The sequence below is a fragment of the Sander vitreus genome, chromosome 22 (genome assembly GCF_031162955.1).
Source record: "Sander vitreus isolate 19-12246 chromosome 22, sanVit1, whole genome shotgun sequence".
Taxonomy (NCBI): Eukaryota; Metazoa; Chordata; class Actinopteri; order Perciformes; family Percidae; genus Sander; species Sander vitreus.
The window spans coordinates 18,956,617-18,979,900 of record NC_135876.1 but is presented as its reverse complement, the minus strand read 5'-3'; the positions used below and the strand labels follow the sequence as shown (position 1 = coordinate 18,979,900).

The following is a 23,284-nucleotide window of genomic DNA, read 5'->3' as shown; positions in this document are numbered from 1 at the left end:
TCAATTGTCACTTACAGTTTTATTGTGGGGTAACCACGGACACCGAACTCTGATGCCATTCCTGCAACATAGAAAACAAATGTATAGCAAAACAATTATCCTGAGAACCATCTTTTTCTTTAAAAGGTTTTAAGTATCCTGTTCTCATATTCTCCTTCTTGACGATAGATGAGAAAACTGATAACACACTCACGCCGCAACAGAAAATAGTAAGCCAGGCTAAGCTAAGCGAATTGGCTGTTAGCTGTAGCCTCATATTTAAGGGACCGCTAATGAGAGTGGTATCATTCTAACTCTCATCTGAAGGGGACGTGTCCATTGTCAGCGTCATTTCCCCACTTCCCATTCATTCCTATGGGAGCAGCCGTGCAATGCATTTTGGTAGCGTCGCGTCGCGGGGGACTTTGGAGAAGCAGGGCGTCGAGTCCACTACAATCTAGTAAGTGCATTTCCAAAAGATTTTGACTATTCCTTTAAAAGTCCCGTGAAATATAAATAAGGTTGCAGTCTGTCAATCAATGTTTTAAATGATATGTGTCCATGGATTACTCCTAAGGCACGGCGTGCATAATTTAATGGATGATTATTGTGTATTTACTCATAATACTCATCTTTCTCTGTATGATTATTATGGCAAAAATATATCATAATATTGATATATTGTGATAAAGTCACAATAAAAAAAATAAAAAAACTAAATACACCTATAATATTGTTTATGGGGCTTTCAATAAGACCGGAAAGCCTTGTCACATACATGCATCATCATGTTGTTCAACAACACAGGCAATTAGTTTGATCTATCTTTGTCTCCAGCACATGAAATAATCACCTGGGGACAAACAGGCTCCAAGGGAAGACCTTCATCATTTACTCACCAGAGTAAGCAGTGGCATCCATCTTTCCCACGCGGACCGGCGACCCAGAGCTCTTCAGCTCGACTCCCACGTCATGCCATACTGGCTCGAGTTTTTTACAGTAGCCGCACCACGGCGCATAGAACTGAAAAATGTTCAGGAGAAGGAAGCAATTTTTAGATCATGTGCAACATATTGTCACCATTATGTTTTATCATTATCTGTACAGATTCATTTTTTATTTCCATTTCATCTTACACCATACATTGTCACTACAGCTACTACATTGACCAAACTTTCACCTTATTTGAAAGTGGGACTTTGAATATGCCAACTAGATGAAATACTTGGTAGTGGTGTTGTTTAATGTTATGTGCTAAAATGGATTTAAATGACTGTCTTGCCTCTTTGTGTATGTCTTTGAGCTTTGCTTGTGCTGTGTTGTTGCCACTATTGTACTGAAAGACTCCCTGATATTGTGTATAACCTCTGGAATGGATTCTTTACAACAAAAATTCAAAACTTGAGACGTACTGTTCAAGGCAGTAGCTGGGTTCATTTGAATGCACTGATGCTAATTAGGATCAGATGAAGGGCTATTTAGGACACATCTAAAACCTGCAACAACTGATTTGTTGGCCAGCGGAAACAAGTTGTGAACACAACATTGACATATCTTTAAGTTGATATGATGAACAGTAACTTATTTACACATCCAGCAGTTACGGAGCAACATTATCATTTATTTGGAGTCATGTTTGTGTCCACTTTGCGAATGCAAGCCTATTCACTCCAATTTTAGCTCTGTTTTTGCTAGTCTCGCTTTGCCAGACCTTCCCCCACAGCACTGAGGAGGAGGGTCTGGCTGGTCCACACAGCATTCCGGGATGGGAGAAAAACGTGCTCTGGTTAATTAGCATTTCTATAAACCAATCACAATCGTCATGGGCGGCGTTAAGCGCCAGACTGAGGCGCTGTAAAATAGCCTTGGGAAGGAACTTGTTTTGGTGGAACATGTGTACGTTCAAAGGTTGTTTTAGTCGTGCAACAGAAAACTCAGATTGGACAGATAGTCTAGCTAGCTGTCTGGATTTACCCTGCAGAGATCTGAGGAGCAGTTAACCATAGTACTCATCAATCCACCGGACTTCAAAATTCCAACACAATGAAAGCGGAAGGTAAAAAAAAAGTGAAATCCGGCTGAATTTCCGGAGGCAACAGAGCAATCCCAGAAGTGGAACGTTGTGGATATAGGCTATGTTTTTGGTCTCCACCAACTCCTGAGGGAAGCATCCGTCTCTTTAGCTGCTAAATGCCCCACTATGTTCACCTGCTAATCGCTAACTGTGTCGGTCTGCCGTTTGGTGCTGAGCAGGTATTGTATAGTGGGTTTATTCTCTATCGTTTTGACATTTTGGTTGCTAACAGACTACTTCTGCTAATAACAGGAGTGACCACAGCGTAGAGACTAGGGGCTCTATCTTGCACCCGGCGCACGTCGTTTAAATAGCAAATGCACCTGCGCCCATGGGCGTGCTGGTTTTACAGGGAGGTGTGTTCAGGTGCATTCTTGGCGTATTGCTATCTTGAGGCAGCGGGAAGTGATCGCGCCATTGACCAACAAAAACCTGGTCTAAAGTCAATAACGCAGCATGTCATTGTTATTTTAACAGCGCATTAGTAAAATACGCCTAGGCTCAAGCACAGCGCGCGCACACTATGCTTGATACACACACAGGGACGCTCAGCAGCACACAAACATGCAAAAGATTACAAATAAAAATATTTCGCTGCAAATCCGCCATCATAATATCAATGCACCAAGGTACAAACGCACCTGGCTTTTAAAAGGGAATGGGAGATGACACTCTGATTGGTTTATTTCATGTTGCGCCCAAAACACACCTATGAATTAATGAAGACACTAAGTACAACCCTTTTGAACCATGCGCCAGGCGCACGGACCCTTTTTTCCACCGTCAAACTAGCAAAAGTGGATTTGGACAGGCCCTAAACGCACCTGCGCCATGTGCTTCACGCCGTGCGCTTAGATCGTTAAAATAGGGCCCGAAACCCTATATGTGCTTTAAAGCCAAAACTATTAGACTAGGCTGCAGAGTTGGCTGATAAGGCTAATTTAGTTCCAATTTGAACTTTGTGAATTGAATTGTAAAGTATTCCATAATTACTCAGTTTTGAACACAGAGTGTGTATGAGAAATCTATAAATCATCTATAAAACCATTTGACACAGTAATGAACTCCTGCAACCCAAACTAGGAGTGAAAGCAGCTTTGGTGCTCAAGCTTGATTTGCTTTTATGGACCCAGACACAAACTCTGATATAAACCCCTCCGAGCCCCCTGGCTTTGCCTGGCATGCATGACTTCTCATTCTCTAATCACAAACACAGAGGACAGTCTGCACACCCCCTCCGGCCCCCGCCCTCCTACATCCCACCACGACTGCTGCCACTTCCGCAAGGGATGATCCGGACAGTGGCGTGCTGTATATGAAGTAAAGCATAGCTGAATAGACCCAGACTACTTTGTGTGTGTGTGTGTGTGTGTGTGTGTGTGTGTGTGTGTGTGTGTGTGTGTGTGTGTCAGACTCACATCAACCAGCCAGACATCATTCACTCTGGTGTCTTTAAATCTGTCAAAAAGAAGAACGAATAACAGTTAAAAAAAGTTAACCATATGCTATATACTTTATACTGAATGACATTACAAGATGTGTACTACATATTAAAACATAAAGAAATAATGCCAGAGCAGACAGAAGAACAATTACTGTTCAAGTTATGTGGATGCGAGGGTAATAATCTTAAGGAAGCTGCAGAAAAAGCCCCCCTACAGTAATTACAGAAAGAGACTCTCAAACACAAAAACACAAGAGACTAAATCTCTACAGAATTCCCACCACAGGCATCCAATTAAAAAGCACTGTGCAACTGGAAAATTGAGATGAAATCATGTTTTTTTTTTCTGTTTAATTACAATCATCTAGCACTTTGGAAAAAATGGGATGAACCCTTAAAAATATGGTTACAAATTGCATTAAATGCAAGTAAAAAAAAACTTGATATAGGTTTCTCCTCTAACAGAGAAGAAGTAAGCACTGAACTAAACTCTGATTTGTACCATTGTACCCACATCAAGGCTGTTGGTAAAGCGTTATTCGGAAGTTGCATTGCATGAGCACATAAACTGTATATTAATGCATGAGCACGTTATAATGTCACAGCAGCAGGAAGGTGAAATATTGAAGCAGGGGTGCATCACTTACGTGTCATCTAGATCTTCAACAAATGCAAGCGCGGCCGAAGACAGGAAAGCCGCTATAACTGTAACATTAAGACAGGAATTAAATCGCACAACATGTTATTTTAACGTTAACAAGAGCTTTACAGTCTCTCTTCTCCAGCCTAAAACCTCATGACTGAAGCATCCCCAGGCTAAAGCTCGTCCTGCTAACACGAGCATCAATTTCCCCTCACAGTTTCGACAACAGGAGCTTTAAGGGTCATTTTAACAGATATAGTGATGACAGGTATGGTGTAGCATTAAATGTATATGAATAAAAAAGTGAACGTACCGCCACAAATCAGGGAAGCTTTCACTTCTGCCATCGCTTCGAGTGGAGACAGCAAGCAGGAAATATAGATGCTAAAATCGAGCTAGTCTGCGCATGCGCGGGGTTACGCAGACTGCCGACTGCTTCAGACAGCAACGGCTGAACGTTTGTTCATAAAAATGAAAGATTACATATTGTGTAAAACTAATCATACTATCAAACCATTTTTTATTATTATTATTATATTATTTTTAATTATTTATTTAAATTCAAATTCTTGTTTCCCTGTCCCATAATTTTGGGTACATATATTTGAATGTTTTTCAAAAAAGATTGACGAAACGGCTGCATATTATTTATTGTGGAGTCCAACAACAACAAAATGATGTTGTTTCCCATATTTTGACTTTTTCAAACATATCAGAGCATTTTGTTTGAACCAGGAGCTAAAAAGAACATCATAAGAAATTAATTACATTTATATTTTGCTTTTATTTGCAATCAATCATATCTTTATCACACAGTAACTGTATTAAATTATGACACAATGATACTATAACTATAGCATAACTGTTGATACTCACCACAAGGTGGCGCTCTAAGATCATTAAAACGGGCAACTGGCCAAATACACTGACTATGTCCATTACTTACTGTAGGTACATTTAGTAATACTCCATTACAAATACAGTCCTGCATTCAAAATAATACTTAAGTGTTATTAGCAAAATGTGCTATGTAGGTATTAAAGTACTCCACATCTACCACCCTCTGTGCATTGTGTAGCCTATGTGTCCTGTGGCCCATCATGTGCAGTGCACACAAAAGACACAACATGGCAGCTTCATCATATACCAGGAGACCCAGAAACCAACCAATACAATATAAACTGAAATAACAAATGTAATAAAACTAGATTTGGTAAGACTAGGTAATGATGCAGGACCCAGTTTAGCTGATTTTCTTTAGTGGCACAAATGTATCCATTTTCCAGTTGACATGCAGTGAACCCACGTTCAATCAGTTTCCGTGTTGAACAACATGTTTCCTCTGAACGGTGTGAAACAGCGTGCAACGGCTTTGAAATATGTTTTCCCTCGTTTGGTGGGTTGTCTCCCTATCGTTTATTGGCTGTGTCACAGGTGATACCCAATCAGCAGAGAATGTATGTAAACTCATCTTCTTCATCATCTTCTTCTTCTTCTTGGGCGGCTGTGGCTCAGGTAGTAAGAGCGGTCGCCTACTGATCGGAAGGTTGGTGGTTTCGATCCCTGGCCCTGCAGTTCAATGTGTCCTTGGGCAAGACACTGAACCCCGAGTTGCCCCCGATGCTGCGCCATCGGAGTGTAAATGTGAGTGTTTATCTGATGAGCAGGTGGCACCTTAGCCTGTGTGAATGGTTCCTCTTTGATAGCCGTTAAGACAAAAGCGCTATATAAATACAGTACATTCTTATTTGTCTTTAGGGTTTTACGGCAGTTGGCATCCCATATGGTGCATTACTGCCTCTTGTTGGTACTAACCGTCAGCTATTATTATATCCCATTACAACTTTTTAATTAAACCGGGGGTTTTCAAAAATTTAAATATACTTTTACGGTGAACCCACTACCAAGCGCATCTTTGACCCTGATTTATACAGATTTTTTAACTTTTGTAGTCCTGCAACCATGACCCTTCTTATACTTGCTGCATGAAATCAGGACATGCTCCACTGTTTCCTTCTCATCACACTGACTGCAGTGCCCAGTTGGGTGTTTAATAACCCAGAGCTTCTGAGGCCCCTGAGTGTTTGGGCCCCCAGAGCAGGCGCCTGTTTTGCCCTGTTGGTAATCCAGCCAGGCAGAATGGCCCCTGTTCTATCATTGCATATTAATATCTAAATCAATACATGATTGTTATTATTACTGAAGCACATGTAAGCAGCTGTCAACGAGGAGGGACTGCTATTTTATTTGACATATGTTTTGTATTATATTTTATAAAAAATGACCATATGTTTTGTACGATACATCTGTAATATAACTACAGTAGCTGTCAGATAAATGTGGTAGAAAGAGAACATTTCCCTCTGAAATGTAGAGAAGAAGAAGTATTGTATAGGCATAAAATGGAAATACCCAAGTAAAGGTACGTTGAAATTGTACTCAAATACAGTACCTGAGCAAATGTACTGGCCTCTGGACCACTAAATGTGTTTCCATCATCAATTCCACACAAAATATCACATGGACATTTCTTTTATTGGAAACATACTGTATTTGTTTTGAGAATAATAATAATAATAATAATAATAATAATAATAACAATAATAATTTGTATCTAATACTGTCTGAATAGCTTTAAAAACATTACCACATAAACATTCACATTCATTTTCAAAATTAAGATTATCTTCATTCAACCCTTTTTACATATTTACACACACAAAAATCTCACATAACACATGAGCACTTAAATGAAATTGCAAGGCATAAAATGGTTAGCTTCACATAGTGGCTGGAGTTTACAAAATAGTTAAAAAATGTTGTGTAATATTATTTTCATATAATCTGTCACACTGTCCTCCTATGAATCCTCACACCCTCTGGCTGGCATGATTGGCATATTGATATGTTAATAAAACATCAGATGAGTACCATTTTAGTCATAACATCTGAGAGACTGTGGCAGAATATTTATAATACATTACTCAGCCTGCAAAGGGTCTTAAGATAGACAGAGGTCTAAATACATATTTGATCTTTAAATATGAACTCATACAGCCTTTAATAAACATCAGAATTTCTACTGAATCATATTAATCATTCCGATTATGTACGCTGACTTTTTCAACTGAAACTTTTATGTCCAACGAATATCCTCCAATTCAAGACGTCATTCTTGGAGAAAAGAGAAAAACAAAAAGAAGCATGAAATAGTTTCACACCGTGAGAAAGAGCTGTACTTTCTCATGGGGTGAATGGTGATCATGACTGTGTTACTAAATAGTCTCATGCGGAGGATCGTCTAGTTGAAGCCGTGCGTGCCAAGTTTGTGAGGGTTGAATGCCTTTTGTATTTGGAGGGGCAGGAACGTGGACACAAGCTGTTAGCCCACACTGTAAGGCCATAATGACTTCTGCATTGACAAAACTGTCAAAACAATGAATATAGATGACTTCCTTACAGTCAACCCTACACAAATATACACTTTATTTGCCTTTCACTTGCATTCAAAACAAAAGTAATGCTTCACGGAGTTCCATAGTTTCATAAAAGGCGCCACGAGAAGTGAAAGTAACCGAGAAAACATACAAAAGGCATGAATTTGAATCGAGGGTTTAATTATTTGACACAACTTTTTCTATAGAAAGTTTTAGTACAGCAAGGTCATTTGTCTTCTTAAATAAAGAGAAGACTTGTTCCGCCATCGCAGGCCGAGCTGCAGACTCCCACAGTCAGCTGTCTGACTGAACCCACACACGTCATCTTACAGAACGGGTCAGACACTGTATGACCTCCATTGACCCAAAAAACAAAGCTGTCTTTGGCCTATTTCATCACTCATCTCATGGCAACAACAGCAGTGAGATGATTTAGCTGTCCACATAATGGCAACACTCAATCTACGCTCTGATATATCAAATTATTTGTTTATAAACATAAAATAAGCAACATTATCGTCAATATAACAAACACATATTATACTGTACTTTATTATTCAGACAAAACTTCATAAAGAAAATTCCAACATCCAAAGAGGCAGCATTACGTTCTGACTCTGGAAAGTTGCAACAAAATGATACACTTAAAATTTCTTTTATATTCTTTAATTCCACAGTAATCCAAAAACCAAGTGAGTCGATTAGCATAAAAGCGTCATTATTCTCGCTCCATTAACTTTATTTTTTTATGCTAAAAACCAGAAGACTATGGACAAAATTTGCCCCTTGACTTCTATTCTTTTATGTTTATTTGTAGTGAAACTTCTCACGTTAAACGTAAAACCAACTGCATATCACAGCAACAAAACAGGAATCATCCCATACATTTCAAGCTGGTCTTTTACAAACAAAAAAAGTCCCTACATGCTGGAAAGTGCACCATAAACAAATATTATACACATATCTTTGTGACAGCTTACTGTATTCCTACAGGAATAAAACACCAGAGTGGTAACACTGTGGATAAAACATCAGGGAGCAGTTTCAATGAGAAGACAATAGCCTTTGCAGATGTGCGTCACATATCTCCTGGCAAACCGGGCCGATGCCATTATGGAGGATAAACACGACAGATAAAACAATTGAGATAGAAAAAGAAGGTGTGCTGGTCGATTCAGCTACATTTCTAAGTGTGAAAGGTCCAATACTGTAGGCTGCCGTGTGGCCCTCCCCTCTCTGGTTTAGGATTGGGCATCGAGAACCGATTCCTACTTGCAATCGTTTCAAAAATTACGATTCCAGTAGAATCGTTTCTTTATTGGAATCGCTTGGAATCGTTTAGAGGACTTGGTTTCAAATTCGGTCATTGCTTCCCAATTTAATATGCGCAACTTTTGGGTTCCGTACCGGCCAGGCTCTTGTTGTGATGCAGCCTTGGAGCACAGTAAGCAGCGCTCTAGTGTGGCTTTATTTTACATTGAAAAAGCGCTGTAAACCTGCAAACCACCACTGAATCAAATAAAACTTTCCTCTTATTTGTGAAAATAAGCATGTGACCCGTTTCAACTCCACCCCTCAAAGAATCGGAATCAAGAATCGATAAGAACCGGAATCGAAAGGAAGAATCGGAATTGGAATCAGAATTGTTAAAATCCAAACGATGCCCAACCCTACTCTGGTTGCACTCACACTCCAAACCACAGACAATGTGTTTGATGAATACTTTTGAAGTGGTCAAGCTGCATGTTTTGAAACCTCTCCAGCTGTTTGCATCTGCCTCAGGACTCAAGAACCTCCATTGCTGCTGCCACAGGTTGTGTAACAACACGTGAAAGCCCTCTGTAGCCAGTATAAAGACCATCCTGTTTCTTCTTGACACACTCAAGTAAGGCTCTGAATGAGGCACACTGGTGATGACGTCGCTCGAAGTGGCAAAAACAAAGTAGTGGTGCAGCTGTTGCATTCTTCCAATATTTTGGTGCGCACTGTACATCTGCCCCACTCCAAAATGGGCGACAAGCAACTCTAGAGTTTGCTAGGATAAGCAGCATTTACTTGGAGCAGCTATATGCAGCGTTGCATAGCTATAGGTTCCATTTAAGAGTATATATTCCTCAATGACAGCATCAGATGTCCATCAACAGGCATCAGTTGTTCATTCCAGGATGTCAGTTTCAAATGGGACCAGATGGTAGTAGGAAAGGTTGGTGACATACGCTTCTGTTTCCTCATCACACAGGTCTGCTTCCATTGGCAAAAACTCTGTTCCATCCTCATACCTGGAAACATAAATCAAAGACAAAATTACTCCAAGGACGGGATAGACCGGTTAGTCTAAAGATAGGAACAGTAGATATCGCTATGAAACTTTCCCCAGTTATTTAACTTATTAGTCAATTGTATTTTGTCTTACAAGTTTTCTTTAAGTCTAAATATGCAAATTATTTCCAGAACAGACATCTGAACATTGAATGAGCCCAGGTTTAAAATTCTTGTTTTATTTTGTTGACATATTAGAGCCAAACGTTTTTACAGAGGAAATTTTGAATATCTCTTTTTATCACTGCATAAAATACTGTCGACAGCCATACAAAAAAAAACATTTCTAGGAATAAAATGTTATATAAATCAGACTATAAGTGATATATGAACAAACACCTCTGTAAAAACCTTTAGAATATAGATAGGAATAAAACGGGAAAGTATGTAAGTGTATGTAAGTGGAGATTTATCGAGTATGAGAGAAAAAACTCATTTTGAGAAAATGGCCTTTAAAGATATGATGCAAATACACAAAGTTTAGTGAAATAAACACCTAAATGTGTATTTTGTTAGTTTTCTTTCCACTAGTCTGAAAGAAGACATGTTATGGAAACAAAATAGCCAAAAATCTCAAAAGGTATGTGAAAAAGTAGGTTTTTGCCTGTCTAGCCTTAAGGCCTTGTGTTAATTGTTTACAATAACCAATAAATACTTCTTGCTAGAACAAGAAAAGAAATACCAAGAGGAATGTGTTCCTCTTTTGCTTCCTACACACACCCAGGGAAGGAAGGGGTGCACAGACACGCTTCCTGTGGGGGCGGAGTGTCCTGGGGTTGGGTCACATTCAAAGACTTCCACAGTCACCAAAACATTTACTGTACACTCAAGACCAAAAACATGGAAGTCCTAATATTTGTAGAAAACAAGCAGGTCATTTGTGTTAAACTGCAACCATCTTGCTGCTGGGTCTTCTCACTCACTCTGGGTTTATAATCGGCCTCATGGCATGATTTTTTTGAAATTCTTTGGAACCAATCTAAGAGTAATCTATGAAAAAGAAATGCTCAACAATAGAGCAAACTTCAGACATGGAAAAATGAACCTTTACAATCAAAAATCAAACATACAAATGGAATAAGATCTACCCCAAAGATAAAAATCTATAAAATAAAAAATTGTAGACTTGTACTTCCCAATACCGCCTCCTGCCCCCCCACCCCACACACACACACACACTTTACTATATTTATTTATTTATTTTCATTTATTTATTTTCATTTATTTTATTCTCTTTATTGGTTTTGTACTGTTTTGAAATAGGGCATGGCCTGAGTAAGTGGGCGTGGTTAAAATATAGGGGGCGGCTCAGTAGCACATGTAGACCACACATTATAAGTTTCATGTAAATCGGATGATGTTTGTCATATAAGGCTGATTTCCTGTTGCTAGCGGGGGGCGCTATGACCAAAAGTCAATTTTGGCCAGTAGATGTCCTCAGGCCTTGACCCTTGTCAATCGTGGGAAATTTCGGCCAAATTGGACAATGCACACTAAAGTTACAACAACTTCTTCGTTCATCGATAAATGCTCAAAATGGCCGCCACGCCACTCCCACACCGTTGGACGAAAAGTTTTGCTTTTGATAACTTTTCATCGATTAGGTCTTTAGATGACAGACCGAATTTGAAGTTGATCTGATGAAATCTCTAGGAGGAGTTCGTTAAAGTATAGCACCTTGACTTTTAGGCCTACTTCCTGTTGCCACTAGGGGGCGCTGTGACTTTGAGCCAATATCGGCCTGTCAGACTCTTACGAATCCTGAAAAGTTTCGAGCCGATTGGACAGTGTACACTCAAGTTACACACACTTCCTGTTTCGATGGCGAAACACACAAAATGGCCACCCCGCCACGGCCATTCTCTATGACGAAAAGTTTTTCTTTTAATAACTTTTCCTCTTTAAGGTCTTACGATGGCACAGACCAAATATGAAGTAGATCGGATGAAATCTCTAGGAGGAGTTTGTTAAAGTACGACATGTGGAAATGAAAATCGCACTAATTTCGAACTTTCAATTCAAAATGGCGGACTTCCTGTTGGGTTTAGGGTATGGCTCCAAAGAGCTGTTTTGTACGTCTTGACATGCAATATATGTGCACCAAGTTTCGTTAGTCTACGTTAAACGTACTGCAGGGGCTAAATTCTTTTAACTTCGTAGGGGGGCGCTAGCGAGCCATTTTTGTGCGCCTATTCCCGAAACCTTTGAAATACGTACATTTTCACCAGGATTGATGTGACTGCTAATTTTGGTGAGTTTTTGAGTATGTTAAGCCCCTCAAAAAGGCGATTCATTTGCAGAAAGAAAGAAAGAAAGAAAGAAAAAATAATAATTCCTTCAGTTTCAATAGGGCCTTCGCCGCTGTCGGCGCTCGGGCCCTAATAAGACAAACGCAGAAATATAGAGGAGTGGTCTGATTACTTACGTATCTTCTACAGAGTCTGTGGATGAGGGTCTCTCTTTTTCTTCAGGGAGACTGTGATCAAATACGATGGTTTCTGTATTGGCCAGACAGAATCCATTTGACCGCATGATTTCTAAAAAGGTACAGAGTGCCGGTTAAGTCGTCATGACATTAGGGATGTCAACAGTGGCTCCATTTGTGTTACAAAACAATACTAGATATATACCCGATATCTTGATTGGACTCTGAAAGCACGGCTGGATTCGGTGGACTTTGTCATTCCTCAGCACCTGATCCAGTGGTGATCGCTCAAAGAAAGTCAACATCACCTCTGACCTGGAATACTGTGGAGCCAGGTCTTTAGTCATCTAGTCTACGTAGTTGTAAGTTTCCAAACATCTACCTTTTACCCTCAAGTATGAGTTATTATGAAAATCTTAAATGTACAGTGAACATGCTAATAAAGTACTGATATATTCGAAGGGTTTTAGTTGAGGTACCTACCTTGCACGGCATGTTGATGGCATTCTTCAGTAGTCTTTCCACCTCATTTAATTTCTCCTCAATGTCGTTTGCCTCTTTGATTTTTACCAGCCCTGAAACAAATAAATATGAACATCTGAAATCATCAGCTCTAGCGTGAGGATTTTTATAAACAGTTAGTTATTAGATACCCTTTTTGGAATCTAATGTAATTCAACACAATGGTTTTGCAATTAATCCTATCTTTGTGAAGCTTATAAATTCAGAGTGTATTGGCGTTTTTCCATTACATGGTACCTGCTCGACTCGCCTCTACTCTACTTTTTTGGTTTTCCATTACGAAAAAAAGTACCTGGTACTAGCTAACGGGTACTTTTTTTAGTACCACCTTCGTCCAGGTTCAAAGTGAGCTGAGGCGATACCAAAAGGTGACGTGAAAACCTGCAGACTACTCATTAGTCAGAGAGAATCGTCACTAATCACTGCGTCATCATTGCTAGCGCCAGACCGGGGTTTCCTGAACAAACCCGCCATTTTTTAATAGTTTAGCCAGCGGTGTTTTTTTTTTTGCTGCCTCCAGCTTCTTTTGAAACAAAATTGTTCTTCTGCAGAGAGTCAAAAACAACACATGTTCGACGTTCTGTGTGTGTGTCGCTTTAGGGGATTTTGAAATGTTTAGTCCAAGTACCGTATTTCTGAGCCTGTGTGATAGAAAAAGAGCAGCTGCTTTGACCTTTACTGCCACCAGACTTATCTTTTCAGGCCACAAAAAGCCAGACAGGTCTGAATGTATCGCTAGTCTTGAAAAAAGGTTGCCACAAATGCAAGTGAAAAGGCAGTAGTCCGTTTGATACAGTAGCCTTTTAATTAACAATGCTCCCTGATATTTATCCAAAGTAGGAGGATGGAAAAAATAGACTTTTTTTTTATCTTTAGAACAAGAACACAATGTGATGCTGTGAACACTGCCAGTGTAATTGCAAACATTTGTACGATAGCAGTAATAACGGAGGAAAGTATTAACAGGTATAGAGAGAGAAAAGCTACACAATAACATCTTAACCCCGCATAACACTACAGTTGGAATGCAATTTAAGAAGCAGTGGGAGTGTAAAATCAGCACTTTGAGCAACACAAGGCTGCCGCCCATGTGAGCGAGCAGTCAGCGATACATTTACTGCCATGCTGACAAAGGGATGTGGTACGAATAATGATGAAGACTGCAGCCACAGTGATGAGTCTCTGTCTCATGTTAGTGCTACAGACAAAACGCAGTCACACAGCGGTTACTGTAACATGGAAGTACTGAGTAAGAGAGCCTACAGCAACACTGTGCACAGTCAGTCTCATCTATTTATAATGGCCAGCAGTGATGCCATCATACCCAGGGGGATGTGAAGAGTGATAGGGCAGTTAAATCACCGCTAGGAACCAAGTCAGACTCTCGCCCAGCCTGAACCTCATACAAGTCAAAATTAAGAGTTTGGAATTTACAAACTCCAACACAACTTGTTTAAATGTTTTAAGCTACTGTATTATTTAATAAATTAGAAACTTTGAACATAATACCCAGTAAAAGTTAGTCAGATAATGTTGTGGGCGGGACATTAAAAGGTGCTGTAGGTAGGACTGCAAAGATCCAGGACTTAGCCAAAACATTTGAACATCGACAACTTCTCAGTCCCTCCCACCTTTCCGCTAAAGCCCAAAACGGTCTCCTAAGCCCCTCCTCCCACAAGGGAGAATGCATGCGTGTGCATGAGCAGTGATTGACATGCAGTTAAGACACACCCCCCTGGCCCTGATTGGTGCATCTAAACAGGGAGCGGTGGATTTTTGCAAGACGCACTACAGGCTGTAGGTGGTGCCAGAGGAGCCGGATATTTTTTATTACCTGCTTCATGTAGTTCTACACACAGGGTCAGTTTCAGCAAATATGACAGAAAGTTAGTTTTAAAAGTCTTACCTACTGCACCTTTAAGCCAGACTCAGTGGTGAGTGAAACCGAAGCAGAGGGACAGACAGAGCTGTAGCAGAGCCAAAGTAGCGCACCTTTTAATTAATTAACTTCATCAGCTATCAGGCAAATAAAACGCAGATACAGATAATCTGCAAACTGCCAAAAAAACGTCCCGATAATTGGCCAGGGCTGATAATCGGTCTCTTCTAGTGTTTAGGGCTTAAACTGATTTATTTTGTTGTTTTGTCATATCCAAACAGCTGTGAGTAATGTTTTTAACAGTTAAAGTAGCTTTTGAAAGTTTAGCGACTATATTTAATATCATAAACATAAAGAAAGCATACCTAATAAGCAGTGAGTGTGTCACAGTGTGGTCCATCAATGCAGGGAGAAACTCTAAGATGTTTATGTGTTGTTAAATGAAGTCAGTTGGACAGACTGCATGTTGAAAGTTGGGTGTTTTCATGTAGCTGTAGTCAGAAAACAACTTCTAGGTTAGCAGAAAAGAAGACAATTCCAGTCCAGAATATTGGAAACCCTTATATTAATTGTTGTTCGTTACAGTGGACGCCATTTTGTGAAAAGGTTGTTTTTCAGAGAATTAACAGCAGTTAACATCTTAACCGGAAACCAACCTGTGATGATAACTTCACCACAGAGACTTTAAACTACACCGAGTCCTGTTAGCTGTTATGCTTGTAAACACATTAGTTAAGTTTATGTCCTGCCATGTAGGGCGCTGATGTTATGAAGTCCACATTATGTATTATTAGGTGCAGGCACACAGCCCACCCAGGGTGCACATGGAACAGGGTGGGATTAGGAAGAACGTATTATCATACGTTATCAGAGGGTGTGTTAGGGACTGGTAACAATCATCACAAGTCCTCTGATCCCCTTAAAAAGCTGTTTTCTCCACCATAGCATACTGACAGTTTGGTCATAGAGTGGAAAGTCCAGAGGAGCTTGTCACAAAATATTTTGCATCCCAAATATGCTGCCATTAGCACATTATGTCTCTTTTTAATACATATTTGTGGACATACTGAGAGTTCAGAGGTCGCCATGTTTTGTGTAAGGATGCATGACTTTATTTTGAATCAAAATGTATATATAACAGCCACATTTGAATTTATAAATGATTCTGTAATGCATTCAAATAAAATTAAAATCAGGAATGAGGTCTAGTGTTTTGTTGGTGAGGGGATTTTTTACAGACTGTGTGGAATACTAAGGTATAAAAGGCTTGCTTGATGTGCAAAAGAGAAGTATGTGTGGTTATTTTTGCAACAACGCGGTGTTGGTTGCGCAAGATTTAAATGTGGTGGCAACTACAGTGGATCTGGTGTGTGAAGCTACAATTTGACGATGCACGCCTCTCTAATTAGAGACCGAAGATTCAACACATACATGCTGCCATCAGAAGGATATACAAGATGTTAATCCGCTGAAAGGCTTTCATATACAATAAGCAAGCTGCTGTGGATAACAGATGCTGGTTAGAATCATTCATTCATAAAGCATGACTACCATAATCATAATAAAACCTTATTCTGTGCAGTTGGACTTTGGTTCTAAGAATCTATAATGAAGGTAAAACAGTAAATAAAAGGGATGTGGGCTATTTTGGAGAGGTCCATGTGCGACAACTAAGAAAGGGCACAAAACTCCTGGGCAGTGCAGATTTGGTACGAGCATGAGGGCGGCACAAAATGCCATCAACCTTGACACCGCAATTGCAGTGCTCCACTGAATTGACAGTGACACCCCTCCTACTGCAGCTCTCCTCCCACTGGGACTCGAGGCAAATCACCAAAATACCAAACAGACAGGCAAAGAAAAAAGCTGCACAGTGAGTTTCATCTCCAAAAACTATAAAATATTCATTTGTGTATATTTCATCTCAAATTTGCTATGTTTGTGACAATTACAGGGCTGTCTTCTGGAAAATGTCTTCAAAGACACTGATACAAAAACACAACTATGTTTTTTTGTTTTTTTCAACCAGGGTCCCTAAGTGTATTTCCTCCAATTTCCTGTGAACAAGTCTATTTCCTGCATGGGCTTCCTGGCTACAGTGGTCTTCTTTCTGAGATTATTTATTCAGCCCCCAGTAAGTCTAACTTGATTGTTTCTTTATGGCCTTCACTCTTAATTATCTCCTATGGAAGATCAGCTTTTATCTACCTAGTGCAACAAGTTTGTACTACAGTGATACCATATGAAATTTCAGTGTATGCGCCCCCCTCCTATTTGATTTAATTGCACACTAAAGTGGCCCATCTGTTAGTTATGTGACAGCATGCCGTACTGACAAGCCACTTCATCCATTAGCTGAAATAACACAACATGCAACAGGAACTGGACTGTGTCCAAGTCATCGTCAAACTTATTATCTAAACAGTCATCAGATGCTGTAATCACTAGCTATTTCACAGCTATCTTCTACATGGATCTGATAAGCACATGTCAGCAGCCCAACGCTCTATCATCTAACCACTAACTCTCCACAGATTGGTCAACGTGTTATTTCTGGACGTCTGAGTCAACAAGCAGAGGACATCAAACCTTAGTGAACATCCATGTCCATGAAAAGGCCAGGCTATGTTACACTCATTTAATATCCCGTGTGTACAACTACCACTATTTTATGTTGCAGTGTGTCCAAAATCGCTACCTAGTGCACTGTTTTTATGTATTTTTATATTTGAGTCATTTATCAAGCAAAAATGCCAAATATGTTCTAGTTCTTGTGTCTCAATGGTTAGTTGCAGCACTATAAAATATAGGCTAAAAATGAATGTTATTTTACAATGACCACATCCCAACAACTGTCCTGAGTAATGGCAATAAAATAGCTGCTGGCTGTAGCTTCATTTTATGGACAGATATGAGACTGGTATTGATTTTCTCATTCAACTTTCAACAAGACAGCGCATATGTTTATTTCTCAAAATGTCAATCCATACCTTTAATCCTGGCACTACAGTAATCTACAAAAGCACACAGACACCTGTCAGACAAAAAGAAACGAGAATTTTCAGTGGCCATAATATAACACCATTAAAGTTGTACATTCTTTAAATGTAATGCATCTATTCTATAATTCTGTCAACAGGGAAGGACAATGATAGTGTCCAGAATGTTTACACTACAAAAAAACATAATCCAGTGCCCCTCCTTTAAAAGATGTGTAAATTAGCACCATGATAACCAAGTCCAAGAATAGTGTACAAAAATACACTATGGAGTATTTCTTATGGAGAGTAGGAGAATGGATAAAGTGTAAGAGGGAGGGATTTCGGACACAGCCGGTGGAATCTGTCTCCCAAGGAATGTGAGCAATCTTTTCCTGTCTCTGTTCACTCTGGGGTCACATGTAAGGTAAGTGTTAAGAGGCCTTCGCAGACCAGAGGGACTAAATATGGGAGGTCCACTCGTCTCGCTTTCTCATCAGTCTGAACGCTCTGCACGCCTTCCTTGTTGCTTAGACGCAGCACAGAAACAGGAAAACATGAGCAGAGCCAGAAACTGGAGCAAAGTGGATTGAGAAAGGCCAGAGCAATGTTTTTTTTTCACAGGGATTTTCAATCTGAGTGGCAGTTAGAGGGGATTCTAATGAAATATTGAACAGAGGTAGGAATTAAAGAAAGGCCATTAGGGGAATGTTATTAACCCTGTGGTTTTCTATCCATCCATGTAATTGTCAAACCAGCTTAAGTCACTAAAGTTAACACTGATGTCTCCTTCAGTGCTTATATCACAGCTCCATTTATCTTAAAGCTGTAATCGGAAGAGTGACATACATTGAAATAAGAAGCAAAAAGTGAGTCATGAGATCCGAAATGTCTCTTCCCAAAATGCACTGCAGACTGCACTGGCAGCAGCAGAGCAGAGAGCTGTCAACAAGCTTGTCAGCTATTTCAGTGCACGGGCAGGAAGCAAAGCTTTCCAGTCGCCACTAAAGGGATGTTTCCAAAACATTTGTACAGGCTCAGTGGGTAGAGACAAAAGGGAAGTGCCAAGAAACAAGAACAAGTTGGGAGCTCTGCCAAACCTGTTGGAAGTGCCACAGCACCACAGTGTCAAAGATCCAAGCCCTGAGGGCCATATAGGTTGGGCTACATATGGCAAAAGTCTGCCCTCTACAAAGCCTTGTCTGAAACTTTGCTGTAGAAGATGTCACAGCAAAGTTTTCATAACATCTAAACCTGTCAATTAAGTTGTTTTTCCAAGGATGGTTAATGGTAATTCATGTTTTATATGCACAAAGTAAAACGCCATTGGCAGATTAAAGAACAAATAAATAAAGGAATCAGGCATCTTAACCTAAAAAACTAATTTGTTCTGTGAAAGATGGGAAAAATATGTCTCCAAAATGTCAAAGGAAATTTGTGGCACACACATAAAAATGTAATCCTTCAAAAAATAAATCTAAATCACAGAATTTGGAGATACATGTTTTATTGGATATTGGACATGTAGTCTAGATATGTCTGAGTAAAGCGTAGTGCAGAATGATGTTACTGAACTGTAATCCTGTGTTAAATTACAACATTTCTCTAAGGATTGCACACTTTCTATTTACACTCACCTAAAGAATTATTAGGAACACCTGTTAAATTTCTCATTAATGCAATTATCTAATCAACCAATCACATGGCAGCTACTTCAATGCATTTAGGGGTGAGGTCCTGGTCAAGACAATCTCCTGAACTCCAAACTGAATGTCAGAATGGGAAAGAAAGGTGATCTAAGCAACTATGAGCGTGGCATGGTTGTTGGTGCCAGACGGGCTGGTCTGAGTATTTCACAATCTGCTCAGTTATTGGGATTTTCACGCACAACCATTTCTAGGGTTTACAAAGATTGGTCTGAAAAAGGAAAAACATCCAGTAAGTGGCAGTCCTCTGGGCGAAAATGCCTTGTTGATGCTAGAAGTCAGAAGAGACTGGGCCGACTGATCCAAGCTGATAGAAGATCAACTTTGTCTCAAATAACCACTCGTTACAACCGAGGTATGCAGCAAAGCATTTGTGAAGCCACAACACGCACAACCTTGAGGCGGATGGGCTACACCAGCAGAAGACCCACCGGGTACCACTCATGGCCTCAAAAATAGGAAAATGAGGCCACAATTTGCACGAGCTCACCAAAATTGGACAGTTGAAGACTGGAAAATGTTGCCTGGTCTGATGAGTCTCGATTTCTGTTGAGACATTCAGATAGTAGAGTCAGAATTTGGCGTAAACAGAATGAGAACATGGATCCGTCATGCCTTGTTACCACTGTGCAGGCTGGTGGTGGTGGTATAATGCTGTGGGGGATGTTTTCTTGGGCATCGTTTAAATGCCACAGCCTACCTGAGCATTGTTTCTGACCATGTCCACCCCTTTATGACAACCATGTACCCATCCTCTGATGGCTACTACTGCAGAATAATGCACCATGTCACAAAGCTTGAATCATTTCAAATTGGTTTCTTGAACATGACAATGAGTTCACTGTACTAAAATGGCCCCCACAGTCACCAGATCTCAACCCAATAGAACATCTTTGGGATGTGGTGGAACAGGAGCTTCGTGCCCTGGATGTGCATCCCACAAATCTCCATCAACTGCAAGACGCTATCCTATCAATATGGGCCAATATTTCTAAAGAATGCTTCCAGCACCTTGTTGAATCAATGCCACGAAGAATTAAGGCAGTTCTGAAGGCGAAAGGGGGTCAAACACGGTATTAGTATGGTGTTCCTAATAATCCTTTAGGTGAGTGTATACTTCATAATGTGAACCTCGGCACATCCCCTGGTCAATATATTTTGTACATCCTGCACAAAACTGTACAGCTCTCTCATTTTAAAACAGTTATATTCTACTTCTACGTAGTTTTTTTCATATTTATATTGGAATTATTCTACATTTATATTTCTTGACTTTTGCAGTACTTTGCTTTTCTTGTTTATGTTCTCTTGATATGTTTATCGTATGCACCAAAAACCAGGGTAAATTCCTTACCTACTTGGCAATGAACCCGATTCTGATTTTAGCCCAATGCTGGCACAGCACCGAAACGGTCACCTCCCTGTGACCTCACAACTGAGGTGGTTCCTGAGCACCAGAAAATAGCTGCTCAAACAGCCAATTATCCGTTCATCCTAAAGAGTCATGATGCATCAGATGCAGAGAGCAAATGTCCACATTAGTGTTGGTACTTTTTGGAATTCTCCCATGGGCAATCCAACTTTCAGGCCACAAAGAAGAGAAACCAGACCTTATAGACCTCACAGCCTTTTAGCTCCTAAATATTGACCAGGATTAGAAACATGCTGTCAGCATGTTGGTCTTGTTTTCTCTAGGCTACGTGATAGGTCTGCTAATGTGACTCCCCAAAGTGTATTTTGTTAAATATTAACCAGTCTAAACAAAAGCATGACGCAGGTTGGTTCAAATAAGCTCTAAACCCTCATTGATTATGTTGAGTGTGTTTTTACTGCTTTTATTTTGCCGCCCTAAATATATAAATCAAGTCATCTTAGTAGTTAAGCCCTATATTGAAGTGATGTCTAAAAGTTCAATCTATCCAAAGCTGAGGTGCCTGGAAATAAATGATTATATGGTTCTCAAGCATACATTTAGAAAATGTATTATAGTTATACTGTATTTCACACAGTTTGTTAGGTAACAGGGTCTGACTGTAATCCACAAAAAATTAAAGGAAAAAAACTTCCTCCACTTCTGGGGAGGAAAACTTTGCTTCTACATTTTCCTGGTCTGGTAGAGCCAAAGATGCAAAACCTTCCTTTCCAACAAGTCTTACATTTATTTATAAAATATCTGTAGCCTAATGATATTATATTAATATAATATCTAGTAGATAATATTTTCTAGTTCTTGCTTCTCAATGGTTAGTTGCAGCCCTATCAAATATAGGCTAGCACCCTAGTGCAGATGCAGAGAAAGTTAAGGGTGGCCCCTGCCACCTCCTGCGCATGTGGGCCCATAACTTGCAGCTACGCCCCTGAAATGTAACCCTAAAAAATGTAGGCTATATTTGTCTAATAGTTATAGCATTTGTGATACTTTCTTACTGTAGGCTATTTACTGCTCTACCATCACTTCCTGTCATATAACTGTCACATTCCCTTCAGACCAACCTTCTATCAGTGGGGACTTGGAGAGCTCTCTTCTGTCCTCAGGAAAGGACTCCAGCAGTCTTTTAAACAGCCGCCCCAGATCGGAATAACTCCGATTTAAGTATAAAATGTTCCTGTCAGACCACTCTGTCCGTATCTCGAAGAAGTCCTCTTCCTCTCCCCGCTGGCTGATGATGAGTCTCCGGATCCCGTTGACCCAGCAGTCCCGGACAAACATGTTGACCAGCGACGTGCCTTCAAACACAGCCGATGCCATTCCTCAGACGTCAGTCCAGCATGCTGGGGCGGGCCGGCGGCGGACAGCAGGGTCTGAAGGAGTCGATGCTGAGATAAAAAAAAAAAAAAAAAATCGGGAAAATAAGAGAGAACTTGAGTAACTTTTCGGTCTGAGCTGTCTGACAGCAGCAGCTGTGTGTTAAGGCTACGCAGGAGGAGGATGATGTTTTGCTCAGCCCGTCACAGGCGTGAACTCAAACGTGGCATGATCTGAGGAAAAAAAAAAATAGACTTTAGAGTTAGAGATACCGCCCCCGCACATTTGTCAATCGATCCAACAACAGTTTATTTGTCTGTCATCCTCGGCAAAACGTCGAAGAGATCAAATCAAGATCTCCAAAGTCCAAAGATCTCTCAAAGTATAAAGTCCTGCTCCAGTCTTCCGTTAGTTTCCTAAGTCCAGAGCATGTCACTTCACATTCTGGATAAGCTTTTCTTTCAGCAGTTTCCTCCCCTCTCCTACCTCCCTCCTTCCTCCCTCCTTGACAACAGGCTATTATTATGCAAAGAATCCAAAGGGCTACAAAGACAAAACTGTCCATATCCTTGTTTAGAGGACCAATTGCTTATTTTGCTCTTTTTCTTTATTTAAACCCTGGATTTGAAGCCATTTGCCAAATCTTTTCTCAAATCAGTACACTTAATCTTGAAATTAGATGTTTGGAAATAACCACAAAGTCCAACAACTCAAATATCTTGTACCAGCTATGGAGCATTAAAATTTCCTATGCTAGATTCCCCATTTCTGACCTCACATAACTCATGTCTTAGAAAAATACCAGTATTTTAGCCAATATTTAGCCACAGCAACAACAACAAAACTGCACAGTAGCCTATTATTTGTCTCCTGCCAGTCAGTGTGACCAAAAAAGGAGCAGATCTTTTCTGCATTGCTCGATTGAGCAGCACACTAATGCCAAAAGAGCTTTACAGGAAGTCGTGGCCAGTCAAGTAATGACGATTCAGCTGTAATTAACTACTGTCTGCAAACAGTTCTGGTAAAAGCAATTTATAACAATACAGCACAGGAAGCATGTTAATTGCAAGGAAAAGCGAGCTGGGAAACACTCTTTACTGGACACACAAAAGCAACTAAATCTGTGCAGAAA

The 23,284-nt window shown here is 40.1% G+C and overlaps 2 protein-coding genes across 4 annotated transcripts in view; both read right to left on the bottom strand.

Annotated features, from left to right (window-relative positions):
- The window catches only part of tmx3b (thioredoxin related transmembrane protein 3b), a 36,646-nt gene extending 32,094 nt beyond the window's left edge, over positions 1-4,552 (bottom strand). For both annotated transcript variants that reach the window (XM_078281164.1, XM_078281165.1), the window contains exons 1-5: positions 4,454-4,552; positions 4,145-4,202; positions 3,472-3,511; positions 879-1,002; positions 16-61 (exon numbers count right to left, since the gene is read on the bottom strand). In XM_078281164.1, the coding sequence (XP_078137290.1) occupies positions 16-61; positions 879-1,002; positions 3,472-3,511; positions 4,145-4,202; positions 4,454-4,487 (302 nt within the window). In that variant the 5' untranslated portion in view covers positions 4,488-4,552. The remainder of the gene's footprint in view (positions 1-15; positions 62-878; positions 1,003-3,471; positions 3,512-4,144; positions 4,203-4,453) is intronic.
- Positions 4,553-6,656: 2,104 nt separating this feature from the next.
- Positions 6,657-22,631, bottom strand: pxdc1b (PX domain containing 1b). Of its 2 annotated transcripts, XM_078280376.1 has the most exons (6): positions 22,436-22,631; positions 21,900-22,223; positions 12,805-12,896; positions 12,527-12,644; positions 12,322-12,433; positions 6,657-9,856 (listed from the first exon to the last, which is right to left on the bottom strand). In XM_078280376.1, exons 2-6 carry the CDS (start codon positions 22,153-22,155, stop codon positions 9,733-9,735), a joined length of 702 nt encoding a protein of 233 aa, XP_078136502.1. In that variant the 5' UTR covers positions 22,156-22,223; positions 22,436-22,631; the 3' UTR covers positions 6,657-9,732. The 2 variants fall into 2 exon arrangements, with proteins under 2 accessions (XP_078136502.1, XP_078136501.1); XM_078280375.1 differs by having other exon boundaries at positions 21,900-22,631.
- Positions 22,632-23,284: the final 653 nt, after the last annotated feature.